Source organism: Lissotriton vulgaris, chromosome 3_1 (assembly GCF_964263255.1).
Source record: "Lissotriton vulgaris chromosome 3_1, aLisVul1.2, whole genome shotgun sequence".
Classification (NCBI taxonomy): domain Eukaryota; kingdom Metazoa; phylum Chordata; class Amphibia; order Caudata; family Salamandridae; genus Lissotriton; species Lissotriton vulgaris.
Genome location: NC_141689.1, coordinates 1,563,237,637 through 1,563,260,375, shown reverse-complemented (window position 1 = coordinate 1,563,260,375; position 22,739 = coordinate 1,563,237,637). Strand labels below are relative to the sequence as shown.

At 44.7% G+C, this 22,739-nt stretch overlaps 1 protein-coding gene across 1 annotated transcript in view; it reads right to left on the bottom strand.

Moving 5' to 3' along the window:
• Positions 1–22,739, bottom strand: part of LOC147728185 (fructose-1,6-bisphosphatase 1-like) — a 55,973-nt gene that overhangs the window by 4,467 nt on the left and 28,767 nt on the right. Inside the window, exons 5-6 of the mRNA XM_086962046.1 lie at positions 22,552–22,689; positions 14,632–14,751 (exon numbers count right to left, since the gene is read on the bottom strand). Of these exons, the coding sequence (XP_086818172.1) occupies positions 14,632–14,751; positions 22,552–22,689 (258 nt within the window). The remainder of the gene's footprint in view (positions 1–14,631; positions 14,752–22,551; positions 22,690–22,739) is intronic.

Below are 22,739 nucleotides of genomic sequence, written 5' to 3'. Positions count from 1 at the left end.
TCCGCGGCCAAGTTGGGGGTGGTCTGCTGTGGGGGGAAACCGGGTGGACTGGGAGTAACGTTTTTAACTAAAGGGGGTGGGAGGTTTGCTGAAAGGGGATTGGTTTTGTTCTTGTTTACAAATTTTACGTACAAGCACACAACATGCATAAGGTCACACAACGATTACTGGAACTGGTGGGCATTGGGGCAATATGAGACATGTCCAACTCAAACACACTGATGGCGGCACACTACACGGGAACAATCCAATATAATGTTGAGTGCTAGTGAGTGTAAAGAACAGACTGCAGTAGACACACTGAGTGCCATGACTTGGAATGTTAGGGGGCTTAATGATTACCGTAAGGTCCGGAAGGTGATTAGTTTCCTGCACAGACATAATATAGATGTGGCGCTTCTTCAAGAGACATCTCCCACTAACGAGTACGCTACTGCGTAGCAAGGGGCTAGCAGGGAACATTAATTGCGCAGGGTACACAACACATGCCAGAGGGGTGATGACCTGGGTTAAGCCCAGGTCGGATTACACGCTGGAAATGCTGGAGTCGGACCCTGCTGGACGGTATGTCATATCGCGATGTAGAGGCAGGGGGCTTGAATTACTAGTGGTTAATGTGTATGGACCTAATTTTGACTGCCCTACGTTCTTCGCGCAGTTGGCGGACACGATAAAGAGATTTAAGGGTTCAACAATACTTTGGGGAGGAGACTTCAACATGGTCAGGGACCCTGGAATAGATAGGTCGGCGGGTCCGCATAGGAAACCGTCTGCGGCTGCGAGAGAGATGGAACGGGTGATGACGTGCATGGACCTAGAAGATGTGTGGCGTGCGCGTAACCAGACTTCAGGGGGCTTCACACACTACTCAGCTTACCACAATGTATATACACGCATAGATTATTGGTTGGCCTCAGCCTCATTGTTAGCAGATGTCCGAACCTGTAAAGTCATACCGCGCACACTCTCGGACCACTCGCCGGTACTACTGACAGTGGCTACTCCTAAGAAAACTATACCCCCCGTTTACCTGGTGCTTCCCTCTGTTCTCACTGCTAGACCCTGTATTCAGGGGAGAATTTTCGGAGGCTATAGAAATCTTTTTTGAGGCGAATATAGGCTCGGTAGATAGTTTTCAAACAGTGTGGGAAGCCTTCAAGGTCTATATACGCGGTATAGTGATGACCAAGCATTCTGGGGTACTGAAGGCCATTAGGCAGAGAATGAAGGAACTAGAACAGAAACTGAACCAATTGGAGGACCTGCAAGGGAGGACTGTGGAAGGGGGGCAGGAAGAAGAAATAAAGGTCCTATTACAGGAGTCATTTATCACAAAGGAGGGGAGAGGGTCAACAAATAAACTCCACTACCCCAAACCCCCTACTCTACAATGTAAACACATGGAGGGGTGGGGAGGAAGAAACTCGATACAGACGAAGACAAAGGGCTGTGAAAAATAAAAATTATTTAGAAAAACTGCCCTCACTCACACACAATGTGTGTAACATGCTTCATCATCGGGTCCGCTTAAAATACGCCCCCGCGTAGCCACGCAGGGGGCGGAGCATAGGGAGGGGGGGGGGGTGGAGAACACAAAACAGACAGGGATCAACACAAATGTGACAAACAGTGATCACAACAATGAGTGTTGTCCCTAAGGACTGGGTGAGTGATAGACGAAAAGTGCAGTTAGATAGTGATCATTAAAATTGGCTCATGGATACCCGTTAATCCTTTATTCCTAGGTTCCATGGTCAGGATTAAAAAGGTGTGAAGGATGGCAAAGTGTTTAGGCAGGAGATCAAGATCCAAAAACACTCCTCCTTAAACTGCGAAGGCCTATTACAGGAGTATCATGAAGCGGCAGATAGTGAGATCAAACATTTAGGAAAACATGCCACATCTCGCACGCACGGGGAAGGGGTGAGGCCGGGTTCCATATTAGCCAAGATCCTTAAGGCAAAACGAGGTAAAACATTGATCACGCAGGTGCGATCCGAGGAGGGAACATCTCATGGAAGAAGTAGATATAGCAGAGAGATTCAGACATTATGATGCAGGCCTTTACACATAGAGGTCAGAGGAAATGGAGGATGAAATGCAGGACTATTTAGAGCACATAGAACTACTGTTCCTTTCAGATGTACAATTCTTAATGCTCCGGATAGAAAGAGGTGAAATTCTTGAAGCCTTGGCGGGCATGAAGTCGAGCTGAGCACCGGGGACAGATGGCCATAGATATATTGTTATCCCATTTAGCCACGCTCTTCGACGAATTGTGTGTTGAAGGCACCATGCCGAGATCCAGGAGAGAAGCGATACTCATAGCGATTCCTTTAGCACAGAGACAGCTTTGGTGGAGGTGACAGAGGCCATTCGAGAGTGCTTGGATGGTGGCGGCAGAGCGGTCCTGATTCTTTTAGACCTCTCTGCCGCGTTCGATACCGTCCCCCATAATCTCCTCCTTGCTAGACTGTCTGAGATTGGCATTGGCGGCAGGGTACTGGCTTGGTTGTCATCCTTCCTTTCTGATAGGACGCAGCAAGTATGGATGCCGCCGTTTGCCTCAAAGGCCAAACCACTCTGCACAGGGGTCCCTCAGGGCTCCACTTTGAGCCCGTTGATGTTTAACGCCTACATCACCCCTGTGATATACCTGGCCGAACAGCTTGGGGCTAAGGTCATCGGATACGCTGATGACACCCAGCTGCTCTTTACCTGGCCGGATGACCAGCTGGATACAACGGCTGTTCACCTCTGTCTTTCCTCAGTGTTTCATTGGCTGGCGATGGCCCAGCTTAAATGCAAAGAGGATAAGTCAGAGGTCCTCTTCTATGGGTCCTTCCCCTCCAACTTTAAGAATGAGTTGTGGCCCCCTGATTTTCCTAGTCCCAAGGTGATGGGAGGCCCGGCTAAGAACCTCGGAATTTGGTTTGGAGAAGACCTCAGATTTGAGAACCATATCAAGAAGCTGTCAGGGACCTGTTTTGCTACGCTAAGGGCTTTAAGAAAATTCTTCCCTCTGCTGCCCAGAGAAGCTAGGGAGTCGGTTGCGCGTGCCCTCATCTTGTCCAGATTGGACTATGCTAATGCTTTGTTTTGTGGTATCCCGGCATATCTGGTCAAACGACTGCAGGTTGTCCAGAACGCCGCGGTCCGCCTTTTGTTTAGCATTCCGAAATGGCAGAGTGTTCGGTCACACATGCGCGCACTTCACTGGCTTCCTGCAGCTCAGAGAATTATGTTCAAATCTCTCGTGCTGTCATTTAGAGCTGTCCACGAGCTTGGCCCCGGCTACCTGAGGAAGCGCTTCTCTTTCTACACTCCCTCTCGCTGTCTCAGGTCAGCCTCGCTGTCCAAACTGACTCTTCCCCGCTATAAGCGGGCTAGGCTGGGCGGCCAATCTATTTCTGTGGTAACTGCGAAGGCTTGGAATGCTCTCCCTCTTCATTTGCGTACCGCCCAGTGTCTATCCAAGTTTAAGAAGGATCTCAAGACCCATCTGTTTGTTTGTTAGGTCTAGGCTGTCTCTCTGTGTTATGTTTGGTCACCTCCGCAACGCGCCAGGATACTCCCCAGTAGCAGAGCGCGCTACAAAACAACCTATAACATAACATAACATAAACCGGGGAAATCCGCGGAGGAGTGCAGCTCGTACCGCCAGTTGCCACTTTTACATGTGGACACGAAACTATTTGCAAAGATAATGGCCAACCGTTTAGCCCCTTTGTCTAAGATACGAGTTGGACCGGAACAGGCGGGATTCATACCAGACCGGAATCTCACATACAATATCCGCATGGTATTTGGCACCATGCAGCATGTATGGCAAGATGTTAAAGCAGTAGCAGTGTTCCTAGATACGGGAAAGGCATTTGACTCCGTGGAATGGGCGTTCATGTGCAAGGTTCTGACTCGGATGGGACTGGCACCGTTTTTTTTTACAACTAATTGGCACACTATATCACAAACCCACCACTAGAGTATGCATAGGTAACTTGGTCATTGACAGATTCGCCATCACTAGAGGCACGAGACAGGGCTGCCCACTATCTCCATTGCTTTATGCCCTGGTCGCGGAGCCATTGGTGTGCGCTCTTAGGGAGTATCACGTGCATGAGGGCATCAGTTTCCAGACGTATAACCTAGTTATATCCACCTAAACCGATAAAACGCTACTGTATGTGCGAAATCTAGAGCAGAATCTGGCGGCGTTTCTTAGGGAGGTGGTGTACTTTGGTGCGTTATCAGGGCTAAAAGTCAACTGGGCCAAGTCCATAATTTGCCCGCTGACTCCGGTCACGGAAGAATTCGAACTGGAATACCCACTTCAGTGGACTACTGACTCAGTCCGATACTTGGGAATACGCCTGCACACGGACTCAGAAACGGTATTACGAGAAATCTATGGCACGGCCATGGATAAACTGGAAGACTATGTAGAGGCCTGGTGCAGGCTTCCCCTGTCCCGGATGGGAAGAATATCCATCATGAAGATGGTAGTTTTGCCCAGGATGCTGTTCCTATTCAATAATATTTCAATGGTACTATCACAAACATTTTTCCAAAGACCCACTCACTTAATGTTAAAGCTGGCATGGGCAACTAAACAGGCAAGGGTGAAATGGCGGGTCCTCATTTTACCCTATAGTGTGGAAGGCTTAGGGGCACCAGATTTTGAGCTCTATTACAGGGTGGCGCAGTGCGCACATTTGCATACCTGGATACACGGGGAGGTCAGTGTACCATTTCTGCGTCTGGAGACGCTGTTTGCTGCACCACAACCACCATCGGTGATGATTTTTGAGGAGCCGGACCGCAGGATAGGACTCCTCGATTCAATGAATGCAACTAGACAGGTGTAGCTTTGTTTACTAAAGCAACAGGCTGGAGCATGGCTATATGCACCGATTATGCCTATAGAGTGGGTTCAGTGGCTGGCTCCGTGTAGGGATAGGGGAGTCATTAAAGTTCTGCGTGAGCTGAATATTAAGTTTGCCAGTGATCTTTTCCAAGATGGGGTAGCAAAGCCCTGGGAACAGGTAGAGGAGGGGGCAGGGGTAGCCACGCAGATGCAGCGATTCCAGTTTTACCGGGTGCGACGTGCAATGCTGTAGCAGTTCGGAGAAGATATGCAGGAGCCTCCAGAAATTTCCGAATTAGCATAGGTCATTAAAACCAACTACCCTCGTAAGATTGTCACTAACATCTATAGAATAGCTATGGCGCACAGGGCACATGAGTACACAACAGCGCGCCTGGCCTGGCAAGGCAAAGGGACTTACAAATTATAATTGATGACAGGATGTGTCAGCATTGTTGCTCGAATACAAAGCTAATATCACTACATGGGAAGGATAGGCTTAAACACTTCAAAATTTCTTAACAGAGTTTACTACACACCAGAACGGCTATGTAGATACGGACTGAGAGAAGAGGCGACGTGTGACTGCGGACTTCCTACACCTGGCTTGGAACTGTCCGGGTATACTTGCATACTGGGGGGGAGGTTTTTAAGGAATTGGGGAGGATAGTGGAGGTGGAATTGGCCCCAGACCCAGAAATGGCATTGCTGGGGTTTTCCAAAAAATTGCCCACGGCAATACGCAGACTTGTGGATATGGGACTGCTACTGGCAAAAAGGGTTGTAGCTCTGTGCTGGATGAGGGGCCCGGTTCCAACAATTCAAAGGTGGTCACATGATATGCTATACTGCTATACGCAGACGGAGAATTATAGCGAATTGCTCCCTCCACGCAGCAGGCCTAAGAATTTTTGGGGATTGTACAGGATATATAAACAGGGGGACACCGGGGAGACAAGAGATGATGGGGGGGGGGGCGCGAGCAGGAAAAGCAGGTACAAGTGACAGTGAAGTGGTCGTCTGTTGTGTGTCAGGACGTAGTACTACACATTGAGAAAATGACGCTTTGGCCCTGGGAAGTACCCAAGTAGAACGAGGGTAGGAGTATTAGCGGTGTGTGGCGGGGGAGCGTTGAAGATACATGAGGTGACAGTTCTGGAGGACGCTACTTTCAGGGAAAATAAAACATCAATGTGGGGTAACATCATAAGTGGCAAAGTGGAATTATGGACACCCGATTCGGAATGCATAAGAAATGGTGTATGTCGTTGCCTGCCCAAATTGGGTTGTTGGTATAAAAGCTGTGTAACCAAAAGATACTTGGTTATGTTTTATGAGAGGGAATGCAAAAGTGTTGTTATGTACTGAAACTTTATATAAAATAAAAAGAAAATCATAGTCCAAGATTTTGAATTATTCTTCAAGTATCAAATTGAAATAAGAAGCACTCGTATAACTCAAACTCCCATGACCAGTATTGTGGGACTATCAGCTTTGGAGTCTTTCCTAATGTGGCGGATGGCCTTTCAAGAAGAAATGGGGATGTGTAAAAAAACAGCCTTTTTGCAGATGCCACCCATTTTTTGGCCCCATTTGGACTACTAGATGCTGGGTCTCGACTGACAGTGCACTGAAGCCTGCTTAGAAGGTCACAGTTACAGTGCACTCTCCCTAAAAATAATAAGTGAATTGGTAGCCCCAATTGGCAAAGGACTTTGACCCCCTTATAAGTCCCTAGTATATGGTACCAGTGGTATCTAAGGCATGGGTGTTAAAGGGGTTACCGGGGCCTGAAGAACTGTTTGTGCCACTGTGTGTGACCCAAGTAATCTACTGACAGCAGGTCTTCCACTGCTGGCTGAATGATAAGTGCACACTGGCTGAACTCTACTTCGCCCTCAAGTGTAGCATAGTCAATACTCTATTTTTAATATTTGCCTGTCACCCCTAAGGAAAATTACCAGAGCCCAGGAGGCACGGTTCTGGTACCTGGGCAAACAAGAGACAGGTTGAATAGTAAAGTAGCACATCAAGGAGGTGAGCTTCAAAAGGTTATATCGCCTGTTATATGCAACCAAGCTGCCTCCCAAAGAAGAAAACCGCCCTACCCTGCTCTCCGGCACATTTGCACCAGGGCAGGCAGGAACATTAGATATTCAGAAGGTGTACAGCCCCAGAAGGCTAGCCACATCTTTAGGGTGGGCTACCTAGTCTGTACAGCTAAGAAAGCTAAACTCATTAAGGAAGGGTGACATACCCTGAAACTGGTCCCAGGATGCTGGTTTCCGGTCCAAGGAGGACCTGGCCTGGCAGTTCGGTCTGGACTGTTCCCACGGGGCACAGGGTCAAGACTGATTTGCATATGGCTGGGTCCAAACTGGGGTGGTGTAGTGGGCAAAAGAACAATGGATTTAACCCAGATCTTTTGACTGGGGGAGAAGGTTTGCATTGTCAGCATTCCGTCCATCATTTGTTTGCTGTAAAACCAAAATCCAGGAACCGAAGAATTGCTGGTCATCAAGCCCTCTGAAGGACTACCCAGAAGTAGATGGTCCAATGCATGGTGGGAAATGCAGTCCTGACCTCCCCAAAGCTTCAGGTGGCTACTGTGTTCCTCAGGACATTAAATTACCTTCCTACTGTGCTTACCACTGCCAAGGCTTGTTGGTCGCTAATCCAGCAACTGTCCCTTTTACTCGACGCTGTAGCTAGAGGGAACTCCGCAAATTATTCATACGACATCAGCAGTGGCTTCGTTGTTAACTTTTTGCAACCTGTTCCCCACCAGCACTGTGTAAGCAACAAGACAAGCTCTCCCTCTGCTCACGCTTTAGCATCAAGGACAGCTAGGAAACTCTGCACCCGGGCTTCCCGAGCCAGGTCAAATTTAAAAGACTGTCGTTATGTGGTCCTGGAACCTGCATCACCTTTATACTCCTTGGATTCCACGTAACTCAACCTGCAAGTGACAGATAGTCACTACCCCTTTTTCCCATTGAGCACAATGTAAAAGTTCTACAGTAGGGAATTGCCGTGATTAATGTTTTCTTCAAAAATACATAACTCCAGTTATATGTATCTGATCTAGTTCATGACAAAACAGCACAGGTGCACAACAATATCGAACATGAGCTAATTTGTATCATGCAGCTCCAAGGTGGCCGTAGATTAAAAAAAAGGTATCATTGGTATAGGTCCATGAGGTGTAGTAAAACGTCACGAATATTCAGTTTAAGTTATGTAGTAGGTGTATAATCCCACAAGCAAAGTTTGAGTAAAGAGCTTCCTCAATTCTGACAAGAGTACACAAATCGTAATATAATAAGAACGATCCGAAAATCACCCGAGAACCGGAACCACGATGAGTCCTTCGGCCACGTAGGACTCAGGACTCATCGTGGTTACTGAAATAAAGAAATTGATTCAGGAAGTTGTTTCTTCGTGACTCATTGGAGCTGCATGATACAAATTAGCTCATGTTCGATATTGTTGTGCACCTGTGCTGTTTTGTTCTGATCTAGTTCCCAAGGGAACAGGTATTGTCACAGTGGGTACCATTCAGTGTGCACACAAACCTCCTGTAAATATAGGAGGGTTACCAATTTGTAGTGTGCCATAACGGTCCTCCGTGGTACAGACTGCTGTGTGGTGAGGGCCAGTGCCTAGGAAGCAGTGGCCTGGCAACCCTTTACGCCAGCAGAGGCTGCCAGAAATAAACGTGGTATGAGGATCAGATTGTAGCCCGAGAACTGTGAAGCTGTAATGACCCATATATAAGGAGCATCAAGGACTGCACCTGAACTGACCCCATGGACTGAGTGTAGAAGCCATGGGCACATCGCACCATCACAGGGACCGAGATCAGGAGCATCAGTATGAACCCCTCCCCTCCCTTTCACTGCTGGGGAGCGCAAAGCTTAGCGTGCAGAAGTAGCAGGTAGAACACCTTCGATCAAAGCCGGAGACGACAGCATAGGTGCAGAGGAGAACCTGCACTCCGGAGTGCTGCCACACTTCCTGTGTGCAGCCGACTCACGAAGCAAGAGTGGAGCCTTGCAAGTGCATTGGACTGGTCACCCGCTAAGACAAGGCACACTTCCTCTAGGCAGGAGTGGGTAAGGGTGGTCACAGGCCTAGCGGGCCCCAGGGGACCAGCTGCTAAGAATGTTGTAGCGCTAAGACCCTTTTGACTATTTTGGTCATTGCTCATTTTGGTTATTATTTAAGAGTTGGATTAGATTCTTTTTTTTCCTTTTTTTTCTGTGTCCTCATAAATGCTACCAGATGGAATGACTCTGGATGGAAACTCTCAATTCTGCCAACATAATGCCAAACTGTGCGGCCTGGAATATTTTATTTTATGTTTGGCTTTCGAGAAGTCTCCCAGAGGTAGGTCTTCTACTAGTCCAACTCCCCTGATCGATGTCCCTGTACCTTGTCTTGGGGAGGACCAGACCACAAACCCCTGGAATAATCATTGGACTTTTGTGGTCTAACTATCCGACCATTGGGTTGAGATTTCCATTCTCTGCAGATCTCCCTCCTGGCGATGACAATCACATAGAATATAAACTGAGTGATACTGTCTCTAAAGTCGTATTCCTCTAACAACTAACAAACCTATAAGAAACAGTCTAGGGCTACAAGTGACTGATCTAGACAGTACCTCCTCTAAAAAGGTGCAGACCAATAACCAGTAGTTTTTAATTTCTGTACAATCTGCAAAAATGTGTAAGTCATCTGCCGCTGTATATTTACATCTGGGACAAAAGTGTGGTATTCCTGATATTTTTGAAAGTTTAGAGGGAGTCCAATATATCCTGTATGCCGTGTAAAGAGGATTTCTTCTGAGGTTAGCAGGTTTTATTGTTTTTTGAGATATTACGAATGAGTCTATCCAAACCTCCAATTGTTTTTCCGAATCGTCTCCTATTATATCCCCCCAAAGTTTCGAGATCTCTTCCTCCTGCCTGTCTTTTGCCCCTATTAGTATATTATACCATGCTGAGACCTCACCCTTCCACCCTTCTTGTCTATTAGCTAATTCTAAGAATTCACAGCCCGCTGTTTCTGACGCCCAATTTTGACTTCCCCACCATGATGATAATTGGTAATATTTGAACCTCGTGAGGGACCTTCCTGTCATGTTAGATATGGATGCCCAGTCTAATAGTTCTAGATTGACCTGCAGATCTCCCCATCGTATTAGGCCAGCCTCTCTCAAGGGAAAAGAGAGTCGATCTAATAGACATTCCGGTGTTCCGGGGAGTCCCAAATTGGTGCCAGAGAGTTATAATAGGGAACTTTCCAGATTTTACAGGCTGTTTGCCATAGTTTTAAGGCTGTTAATAGAATTTTTAGGCGGACTGTTTTGTAAAATTTTTGGGCGCCAAATTTAAACAGAAAAAATTCAAGACCCTTAGGAAGGTCGGATAGCAGAGCTTGAAACAAGCGACCATGTGACGACGAATCTAGCTTATTGGCCAGGAGTCTAAAGTTTTTTAACTGAAATGCGTAACAGTAGAAAAGCAAATCTGGGAGAGCTAGTCCACCTATTTTTAACCCCCTCCTCAACTTTTTCCAAGCAATTCTTGGTGACTTGGTTGCCCAAATGAATGAGCTAACCTTTCCCTGAAGGCTTGAAATGCCTTTATTTTGAAATGTCAATGGAATACTATTAAATAGGAAAGTCACTTTAGGTAATACTACCATTTTAATTAAATTGACTCTACCATAAATACTAAGAGGTAGACTGGACCATCTTTGAAATAGTTTAGTTATCTCTTTTACCACAATCTGCCAAGTTATTTTGGGTATGTCTAGCAATTTTTGAGTAATGTGAATACCTAGGTACCTGATCTTTGTTTTTATATCTGGTATGGGGACAGGACTATTCCAACTCATTATGTCTGTTTTGTTTTTATTAATGCTATATCCCGAGACTACTCCATATTCCTCTGCTAGATTGAATAACTTCGGAATAGCCTCTAATGGGTCGATAGTGTATAGCAACAGATCGTCAGCATACAATGCGGTCTTTAACTCCAGCCCACCCATATTAAAGGGGGAGATTGATTGTTGGGTCTGATTGTATCACTGTCACAAAAGGCTCAATATATAAATCAAAAAGGAGAGGAGACAGGGGGCACACCTGCCTCATCCCTCTTGATATCTCAAACCAGTCTGTCATGGACCCGTTAATTAAAACTTTTGCTCGTGGGTTCCCATATAAGTTTTTAACAGCATGAATAAAGGGTGATGGAAAGTCAAAGCTTGTTAGGGTGTCACACAAAAACACCCAGTTAATTTGATCAAAAGCCTTTACGGCATCTATTGCCACGATGGTAAGTGGCAGTCCCTTTACTTCGGCAAAAATTAATTGCTCCAATGACCTGAAAGGTCAACTCATTCAGATGTCGTCCTGGGATAAAACCCCTTTGGTCAGGGTGGATGACAGTTTTAATAACTTTGGATAGTCTCTCAGCCAGAATCCCCGAATATATTTTGAGGTCCGAGTTTAAAAGAGAGATAGGTCTGTATGACTATTTTCATTGGGTCCTTGTTTGGTTTAGCTATTAAGGTGATGGTGGCCGCAGACCAGGAGGGTGGAATACCCCCTCTTTGCTGATAGATATTATTGAAGAGGGACAACAAGTGTGGAATAATCTCATCCTCATTGTCCTTGTAGATCTCCGTTGGTAGACCATCTGGGCCTGGGGCTTTATTCCTGCCCATCTTTTTTAACTGAGCTCTAATGTCCCCCTCAGTGATGTCCCTCGACAAGGTCTTTTTATCTTCTTCATTCAATTGAGGTAGTGCCCTTTGGTTCCACCACTTCTCCAAATCTTCTACTCCAACCTTAATATTTTCCCGATATAACACTTCCATGAAACCTCTGGCTTCATCCCTGATCTCTTCTTCTTTAGTCAACTGATCTCCAGAGGTTCTTTGGATCAAGGTGTCAATGTTGTTTCTGGTCCTGTCCGCTCTGGCCTTCCACGCCAAAAGTGCCCCACACTTCTCTCCGTATTCAAAGTTTATTTAATTTACTAGGTTTCCTATCTATCATGAATCTGTTTATCAGCTCTAGCTTTGAGTCTCAGCTGCAACTCTAAAAGCTCTTTTTCTAATTCTGGAATCTTCTCTCTTTCCTCCAAGGCTGCATGCTGAAGCTCCTGCTCTTTTTTAATAGAGTCCAATTCTTTAATTTCTCTCTCTTTTCTCTTTTTTTTTTGTCTCATATGGTGTCCCAGTAAACCTCTAAGAAAGGACTTGAATGACTCCCAAACAGTATGTTCTAGTGCTGAGCCCACGTTAAATAGAAAATACTCTTAAACTGCTCTTGATTTTGACTCCAATATTATCATCTAGAAGAATAGTTCTATCTAAAGTCCATCTTCGTTCAGTGGCTATATTTGCGAAATTAATGCTTAGCTGTACTACTGAGTGATCCGAAAGGCCCACTGGAATATGAGTGACTGACGCCAAAACTGACTCAAAGGAATGATCTACCAGAAATAAGTCAATTCTCGAGAATTGTTTGTATTTTTTACTATAAAAGGAATATTCTCTTAGGTTGCCATTCTTGGTTCTTCAGGCATCTAAAAGGTTGTGTTCTTTCATTATATTTTTAAGAACAGAGAGGGATTTTTTTGGGAGGATATACTTTGCTCTGGAGGTGCGATCTAACTGAGTATCTAAAATGAGATTAAAGTCCCCCCCAAGAATAAGAGGTGCCCTACTAAGAATTAAGACCCTCTCAAGTTTACAAAGGAAGATTTCATTATCCTCAATTGGGCCGTAAAACACTGCAAAAGTGTATGGTAAGCTAGCAATTAAGAGCTCAGCTACCAGCCACCTCCCTGTCTGATCAGTGTCCCAACTCTGTACTTTAATACCCTTGTTTGCTCTAATAATTATTGCGACTCCTCTAGATATTCCCTTTTGCCTCGAGCATGAAATGTCCTGTACCCAACGCCTTTTCTCGAAAACCTTCTTGCACTCTTTTTCCTCAAGATGGGTCTCCTGTAGAAAATATATACTAGCCTCGAGATTCTTTAGAAAATCACATATCCTCTGTTGTTTCCTAAAGCTTCCTATTCCATTGAGATTCCAGGAAATAATCTTACTACTTGTATGCGGGTTTACTGCCATAGCCAAATTTTACCCTCCCAGTTAATCTCTAGGGTATTGTCTAGATGTCTATGTTTATGTGTATGTGTTTGTATTTGTCTGTGTATGTAGATGTTAGTTTTAGAGTTTCTGTACATAAATGAGGACTTTTTCTTTTTTACCCCCCCCCCCCCCCCCCCACTCCCTCCCCCAAGGAACCCTCGCTTCATCTTGGGCGTTTGTCCTGCCCCTGTGGAGCTCTCCACCTTACAGCGCCCTATCTATCTTATCCCTTGCCTCTGTTAACTACTATCAATGTGAATTAGTGTCAATTACTCTCCATTCCCCTTCCCTTCCTTCTCCCCCCCCCTTTTTTTTTTTTACAGGTGTGCAAACCCCCTTTATTGTATATGGTTTTTTTTTTATACTTAGTATGATTTATATATGTCCTGGATTGCTAAGTTAATTTCTTGCCATACAGGCATAGTCAGTGTATAAAAATATATACAAATTGAAGTCAGATTTTAGGTGTGCTCAATATTTGGGGCTAGATATTTCCAACATAGCCTACTCCCTCATATTCCGTAACAGTTCATCTACCTCCTCCGGCTGGTTGCAGGTATACGTTTTATTATTCCACATGACCTTAAGCAAGGCTGGAAACTTCATCTGCACTTTCGCTCCCAATGATCTAAGTTCCGGCATTCTTGACCCCAATTCCAATTGTCTCTGAGCCGTTCTTCCTCCTATGTCTGATCCGATTTGGTATGGGTTGGCCCGATAACGGAGAGAGGCACTTGCTAAAGCTCTACTCAATATTAGCTCTTAAACATTGTAGGTCTGGAAATAGACCAATATTTTTCTGGGCCCCTTACGATCTTGGTGTATTTAATAGCTGGCTGTCAGTAACCCCTTCGGCAAATCTTGCATACATATTTTAGCCTGTCCTCACTTCCAACAAGACTTGGCTCCTTCTAGGCTGCAATCTTGTATGCAGTGGATTTTCAATTTACCGGAATACTGCGCCATCGGTCTACCACGGTGACAGCTTTTAAACTCACACAGCCGAAGGAACGTCAGATTACTATTGTTTTTTGTCACTACGTTTTTTGCACACCTATACTTTGTACTGGGTTTCAAGTGTGCTCAGATCTTTCTTTTTATATATCCCTGTTTACCATGCCTAACTGTACTTTTCTTTGACCAGCGATTTGACAAAAAAAATGCACAAATATAATGAGAACATAAATGTAAACAATTTGAATATGAGACATTTGAAAAACATCTTATCAACACATGTAAAGCAAAAGGAGGGTTCTTTTCCTTCACGCTCTTAGAAGTTTTCTACTAGGGGCACTTTAATCCTTCCACCCTATGGAGCTAGGACGTTTTTTCTTTTTAACATTCAAATGGAAGAAGCAGCAGCAGTAAGAAACTTCAACTTTTCGAAACACCTTTTCATCTGCAAATCTGTTGGCAGAGGGGGGTTGGAACCGTGATATCCTCCGGCAATGGCCCATGTGGTCAGACTTGCCGGTCCAACCTTGCAGATGCCTACTATCAACAGACTACAAAGCGTAGTAAATAATGTAGTGCAGTATGGATTCAGGAATAAGTTCTAGAAATAAGTTAGGCATTGAGACCAGCCTACTCACCTTTCCTTTGGGACTCTTTGAGTTGGCAGGGTACAAGAAGATCCCTCCATAGACCAGTGTGCGATGGACATCTGCCACCATGGAGCCTACGTATCTGCTGCCATATGGTGAGCTACCGTCCTGCCAAAGGTAACAGTAAAATAAACAATGAAGCTACTTTGTACTTTATTTCGGCCCAATACAGATAAAATTGACTTCTGATGACACGAAACGAACCCACTAGGCTGCATCGAGAAATCAATTTGTTGGCCAATATGTATTTCTTGTATCACTTACTTTGGTTCAGTTTGCATGCCACATTTTTTCAAACAGGAAAATGTTGCTCGAAAACTACCACATCCGCTTTAATGTATTGACCTACCTACTTTACTGTAGCATTCCTAAAGTGTACCTGAGCTCTCGCCCTTCTGTTAGGAGCCCTGCTGCTCCCTAGGGCTGTGCTATTTAAGTATCTTATTTGAACAAAAACAGTACAAGAGCATTTCAGCTAGAAACTATGTATACAGCAACAGCTAGAAAAATACATGTGTTGGATAAAACAGTGGTATTACTGGAGCTGGTGAGTGAGCGTTACAAGACATTATATACATTAAAATAACTTACAATCTCTAAACATACATAGGAATTTGGTTGAAACCGAATCATGTCTTTGGGCACGGAGGGAGGAGAAATGAGAGATTATGATGAATGATTAGTCAATATTACCTTCTTGTTTGAGAAGGTATGTTTTTAGAGCAATATTAAAAGTGGAGACAGAGGAGATGAAAAGGAAGTAAAACAAGCAAGTTAACCGCTCAAATGTGAAGGGGGAGACAGACCCGTCCTACACATTGCCTCCTCAGTGCTGAGGCCCATGTATGTCCCCATCAGACACTACCGCAGAAGCATTTAAGCATGAACCCCTGACCCTATTCCATGAAATTCAATGAGGGTCAGCGTACCATGGGCACCCTGGCAATCCTTTCTGCACTAGATGTGGCCTAAAAGGACACAGGTAAGGGTTGCAGCCTGTGTCCAGTGCCATTGCTCACCCCTAAACATGGAACACGTTAGGAGAGGCCTTTCTCAAATGAATCCCTACACATGGATTGAATTGTGCAGGAATCTGCCACTAGGCATGACGGATGAGTGTTGTTGAGTGGCTTGCCAACACCCCTCCATCCCCCAGAAGGAACATATTAACTGATGGATTTTCCCTTCCAAGAGGGAAATGCAGTCTGTCTTCTATCCTCTTGATTGACTCCTGCGAAGTATGGTAACCATTTTGTTTTTGTTGATGCATGGGGGCTTTGTGCAGCTCCTGAGCACATTACTTAATTTAAGGGGCATCACTGGAGAGATTGGGATGAGAAGAGCCTTCCCTATCCCGAGGTGCCCCCTCTTGGAAGGTGGTGATGATCCTTGAGCAGTAAATCGACCCTAGACACCAGATTGGTGGGTTGTCTTCCCCTGGCAGAGGACTACAGCCCAGCCTCTCGATTGACCCAGCTTGAGAATCAAGCAGAGATTTATGATGCAAAAAAAAAAAAAAAAATGGTGGCCGGTAGTCATTTTTTGTTTGTTTCAATGTTGGCACATGTGAGCTTTGTGCTGCCCCCAGAATATCTTTCTGTAAAAGTACCCTCTTTGTAATGGTGCTCCTCGCTTATCGATTCCTGCCTGGGGAATCATGGCTGGGCTTGTGAGGACCCACCACTAGCTACCACAAATGTGTTATTTGGACGGGTGTGTTCCCCTGGTAAAGGGACCAAACCTCCCATTGGAGCAACTATAAATCTAACAATTTCCCTTCTCTCCTTGTGGGACGGAAAAATGTATGGTAAACATTTAGTTTTTCGTGCTTGTGGTCGGGGGGCTTTGTGCTGCCTCATATAGTTCAACAAAAAGGTACATTAATGAAAAGAGATTCCCCTTTCTACTGGTGCCCCACTTATATGTATTCCGGTTTGAGCATTGCAGCTGGGCCCGTAGACCTTGAGCGGGAATACACCTACTCACCAGGGATTTGTTGTCTGAGCAGATAAGCTCCACAGCATAAGGGGCCGAACCCCCCACCTCCCCAATGAGAACATTATACATTTGCCATTTTGCTTTCCCTGGGGTGGCCAATCAGGCCTCGTACTCCTCCAATGGCCACTCCCAATAGTTAAAATGGGAATATTGTTATTATAATTGCATTTGGTTTGCTTTCATGAGTGTTTTGCATGTTTCTTCATCTTGTCTTATAAGTTGACTTTGGAGTTCTCTGGAGCAGCTTCATGGGAGGACTTCAAGAAAAGACCGTACATTCTTTTCCTCCAGTGATTTCTTGTCTCTATTACTTTTGTTACCCACTCTCGCTTGCATTGCATTGTATTTTATTTTTACTTTCTGCTCACATCACACACCACTTTCTTACTCCATTAACTTTTCTTTCAAGTACTTGAGCATTCTACCAATCACACATCATTTGAGGAATAAAGATTTAGAGAGGAACCACACATGATGCCTTGAATGACTGCTGCACAGGCCTTAACTCAAATAATGAATAGCTCGGAAGCCGGTTCTGAAACTGAGACTGCATCTGAGGGAGTGGATCATGAATCAGAATATGAAGTGATTTTTCAGTAGGTGGAGTTCCATCCGATGGCTAATCCTTTAACAGTGATTGAGAAGCACTTGAGCGTGCAGCACAGCAAGGCAGCTGTGATGTCCCTTTTGTAGGTGCAAGCTGTGCCTCAGAGACCATGGCAATGTAGCTCCCTCTGCAGTGCATGCAGAGTACAGGAGTAGTGCTCATTTGGCAGCGTTCTTAAAGATTTCAGCCGCAAATTCCTCTTTTCACTGGAGATGATGGATGTAAACTCAATATTGCTAATTTAGTGCCCGTTGACAACTTCCAGCTTTTTGTGGATGACCCGTTCCTGGTAAAAATTGTGCAGCAAACAAATATGCACGCTAAATATTTTTTGAGGGAGCATGGAGGTCCTCTTGTGCCAATCGCACGGCCGTAGACTCTCCCTTCACTTGGGGCATTCAAAAAATTTGAGGCCTTGCCCTGGTCGTGGAAATACTTTCCAAACTGTCTGAAAGACTTACTGGTCTTCTTGTATGGTCTAGGTAGCTTCCCACCTGTAATGAGTGGAAATCGTTTTTTGATTCTGTAGCGTATACTGCATTTTATTGATAACTCTACAGCACTGCTGCGGTACTACTCAGACCATGACAGGTTTTAAAAAAAAATCAGCCGGATATGTAACATTTCTTTGCCAAGTTTCCTGAGATCTCTACTCCAGGAAAGAATATAGCAGTCGATGAGACTTTAATCCTGTACTTATAGCGGCTGCTGTTCAGGCAGCTTATACAGAGCAGGTGAGCTTGGTACCCATCAAGTTGTACGTGTTGAGCGAGAGCTACAGCGGTTAGTCACATAGTCTGAAAACGTATACAGGGAAGGAAACCAGTATACATCCTGCAGGTGGTTCTTCCACATTAGGAATTAGTGAAAAGATTGTGAGAGATCTTGTTCAATCACTCCTTCATAATGGTTATAACCTTTATGTGGACACTTTCTACACAGGACTAAAGACGTTCAGTAAGTTGTACAATGTTGTTACTGTGGCTTGCAGTACAATCCAAAGTCGCAGCAAAGGATTGCCTCAAGAGCTAGTATACAAGAAGCTCCAAAAAAGGTCAGAGCAGTGCTTTGAGCTGCTGGCTGTGAAAATCTCAAGTAAGGGGGAATGTATAGCTTGTTTGATCAAGATTTTGGGGCAGAAGTATAGAAGATCAAGTGTATACTTGATTATACATAGGCTGGGGGTTGACCAATCTGACCAGCTACTTCCTCCCAACCATAAGACATGCAAGTTCTTACAAGCCGGTTGGAACAAGAAGTTGGCTGTCCATCTGATCCATTTGGCAATATGCAATGGATAAGTTGAGTTGACTATCATCAGACTACCATGGGAAGAGTGATGTCCTTCCTGGACTTTGAGTTGGCCATCACAGACAGTCTTACTGTTGTAAAAGCCGTAGCTTCTACTTCATCTGTTTGGGAAGACATTGGCAAGGCTTCATAAGTGGCATTTTGTCGACTGCAATCTTGCTATAGAGGAAAAGAGTCAACCATATCACAGATGCAGGGATTTTACTCGGCAAGGAATGGGAAGAAACATTTCTACATTCTCAGCCAAGTAAAATAGTCAGATTATGTTGTTAGACTGGACTTTGAATGGCCGTGCATGGCTACTCACCTTTCACCGCCCATTAGTGGATTCAAACTGATACAGCAAAGTTACCAAATCTTCCCCAAATGCATTACTATCAGTGCATTGCACATAACAGTGGAACGGACAGGTGGACAGGTCTCATGTTTTTAATGGAGTGCCCCGTCTGCTAAACTGTAAGGTTCTTAGTGCTTCTGGAAATATTTTTTAGGTAACTTAGGAGAATCTGCCCCAGGATTTTAACCCCATCTTTTCAAATATAGGCATGCTCACACTATCCAAGAAATGGGCCACATGACATGCTTGGACACCCTCCAATTAACTACCACACAGTGAAAGAAGTTGGATTTAGCACAGTGAGCACATTAAAGAGAAGTCTTCCTGAGCCTAAGAAGGCTCCCATGTGGAGGCGTTGTAAAGGGTCCACCTGGCATCTGCACAGAATTAGTAGGGATATTGAGCTAGACAAAGACATAAAGAGATAGTCAAAGCTTAGCCTAGGCTTGCTTTCATAGGGATCTCATGTTGGATGAAGGCAAATGGTCAAAGTACGAGTGACCCGCAGATCACTGCACTCAGCACTACTCACATGGGTCCCACTACAAACACACATCTCTCTAACCAAGCATATAAGTTCACCTGTAAACTCTCCACGCTTGTGGCATTTGTGAGCTACACAAATTATAGACAACACAAGGCTGATCCTCTGTTTAAGGTTGATCGTCCAATAATGTTCAGTACTTTAGTTGATCGTGCATTGTTAATGATGGTGAAGTGTGAATCCACCTTGTAGCTGATGTCCATATGGCTCTCTCCGGGTTATCAATACAGTAGTCTGTGATCTGCTTTCGATGTAAAATTAGTTTCTTATGGCATTTATTTGCATATTATACACGTGAAATGGACCTCTGAAAGAGTTCAACTGAGGACTAGCTTTAGTCTTCATGTTCCACTGACATAGCATGGACACCTCTTCATACAAATGGTCTCGGTCCCCTTTGATGCTTTCTAGGAATTCCATCTCAAAGGCTTCTTGAGGAAATTCAATTATCATCATGTGCCAAAAAGGCTTAATGAGACCAAGGAACTCTTCATTTTATAGGTTTTACACACACAGAAGCTTGACAAGCTCATCGTTTTGAATCATCAGGATCTCTACACAAACACTAATTTCAGCCCAAATGTGTTTTTCCCCCCAACAATAATGGGTGTTACAATGATGGCAACATATAAGAGGTAATTTACAAAATGGATACTTCCACTCTGATGGTGCCTGGATCCAGGACAGCAAAACCTCTACCACAAAAGTACACTGGGCAAGGCCTTCAACAGGTGTGTTATGGATGCAGGACCTGACCTCAGCACTCCTCTATAAACAATTTCAACTAAAACTAGTGATCCCTGTGTGCTTGAACTGGCCTTTGACTCTGCTCTACAAGACTCCGCGTGGCATGTTCTTCTGCACTGCTCAGTGAGCTCTGGGTACAAGCCAGACACTCAAGCCTTAGGCTAAATACAACAGTTTTATTTTAAATCTTGTCTTTTGCATAACAAGCTAAAAGATTAACTTCTCTTGCTATCTGTACATGTTTGGGTAGTTCAATGCTATACTTTGTTCCCTGACAAAGAAAGAATCCACTGTATACGGCCTTCAGCTGTGTGCAGAGGGTCCTGGGTGCATGTCTTAGCCTTCGTCTAATCAGCAAAACAACACCTTAATGCTTTTGCTGCCCATATATGTGCTACTATAAACCTGGTTTGATATATTCATTATTGTGGGACCCTCCTCGCCTGGATGTAGGCAACTATGGAGCAGCTACTCTGGGCTGAGCAGGAGTTAGCTACATGACGCAAGCTTTGTTAAAATATGAATGGCACCATGTCCTTCTTTAATTAGAGCCTGCAGCAATCAAAAATCAATGCTTATTAATTAAATGATACATAACTTGTTAGCAATAAAATATGATCCGTACACGCTGTGAAGGTGGTCTGAAAATTATCCATAAAGCACAGCGAGGAGTAGTTTGTAATTGTCACTAGAACTCGGAGAAGGCTCAGGTGCTTATTACAAGACTGGCGGTCCACGGACCGCCAGACTTGCGGGGGTGCGACGATGGCTGTCTTCCGACTGCCCCATTAGAACCAGGGTGGTGTGCCTCCCTGGGACCACCGCAACCGCCAGGGATCAGAGATCCCTGGAGGTGGCACTGTGGCCTTGAGGCTGCAATATGCTTGGCGGGGCCACTGCACCCCCGCCAAGCATATTGAGAGTTTACTCAATACCACACTTTTCATGGTAGAGTGACGGCCATAAAAAAGTGTGAGGGAGCCAAGGGGGCCCCCTGGTGCCTCACGCCGTGTGGATGCACACAGGGGAATAAAACAGGCGCCTCCCTGTGTGCATGCACACCAGCAGCTGCAAGGTATGGACTTCAGCAGTCCATGCCATGCCATGTAGATACTGCCTTTGGCTTTCACTTTGGGGGGTTTATTTCATACGCACCGCCCTGGGAACGCCCAAGGACCGCTCGCCAGACCAGGAGAAAACTCCTGGTCTGGCAGGTGATCCTACATGGGTTTGGCAGTGCGGGAGCAGGATGTCCCAGTCCTGCACCGTCAAAAACTCATAATAAGGTCCTCAGTCTTCAACTCAGGAAGTTCAAAGTATATGATATGATATCATCACATGCATGCAGCTGTGGCCTATTTACCTCATGGAGTCAAAGTTTAATCCAAATCTCCCCGTGCGGAATTACCATATCAATGTCATGCTTTTCACCAACCAAGCATAGTGGAACAATGAAAAACAAATATAAAAATGGCAAGAGTGCATGTACATTTACATACTTCCTGTAAAATGGGCATACATCCATAAAAGGCTTTTAGTATGGTATAGGCAACAAAGACACAAGGGGAGACCTTGGACATGAGCACTGCATCACAGTTTGATTAGCTCACCAAATTGGCAAAATGTCTATAAAACACGTTCAAAGATTCCTAATTTCCTATGTATAAAAGCCACATAACGGTCCAACTAACTATTATAGTGAAATGAAGGAACATTAGAAACCTTGTGTTCTTTAACGATCATCGCATTGGGATGTCCAACGTTGATTCACAAAGGGCAGAGTAATATTACATCTTCAGTATATCCATTTGAAATAAAAATGCATACAATTAATCTAAAAGGGAGTCATTTTCACATTGGAATGTCTCTGGCCATAATGAATCTTTGTTGCAAAAGCAGCCAGTATCTGGCCAAAGTGGTGGGGGGGGAGGGGGAACTGGGAACGGACAACAAAATAATAAAAATAAAATGAATTGCCTGCATACAAACTCCAATCTGGCTCGTGAACAGCAGGCACAGGCTACCAGAATCCCCTGAAGCCAATACTGGTGCTGCATGAAAGGAGCATTAGGATTGGCCTGAGCACAGTGGATTTGAACTCCCAGGTAGACAAGAGAGCCTGTGCCGGCTCTCTCCAACCCAGCAACGCAGCCAGAGATAGTTTCAGTGTGCATGACAGTTTGACAGTCCTGAGACGGCTGGCCAAACAGTCATGCGCACCGATTACATTGCAAAACACTCCTCCACCGGCCTGCCAACTCTTTCCCTAGCCCAAGCCTTGGCTCCAATATCCAAAATAAAACGATAATAAACATTGTAGACAGCAAACACATGATAAGATTTAAACTGAACAAGAACACATACCTCTGGGAACTTCTTTTTGTTAACATATTCCGTGACAGCAGGATCGAAGAACTTGGCATACCCTTCATTAAGACTGTAGATGTTGCCTTTCTTTTTTATTTTCATGTCCTTTTCTACTAGGATGAATTCTCCAATTGCCTACAAGGGATATAAAGAAAATAACAGTACTTAATGGGTAGCAGAGTGTT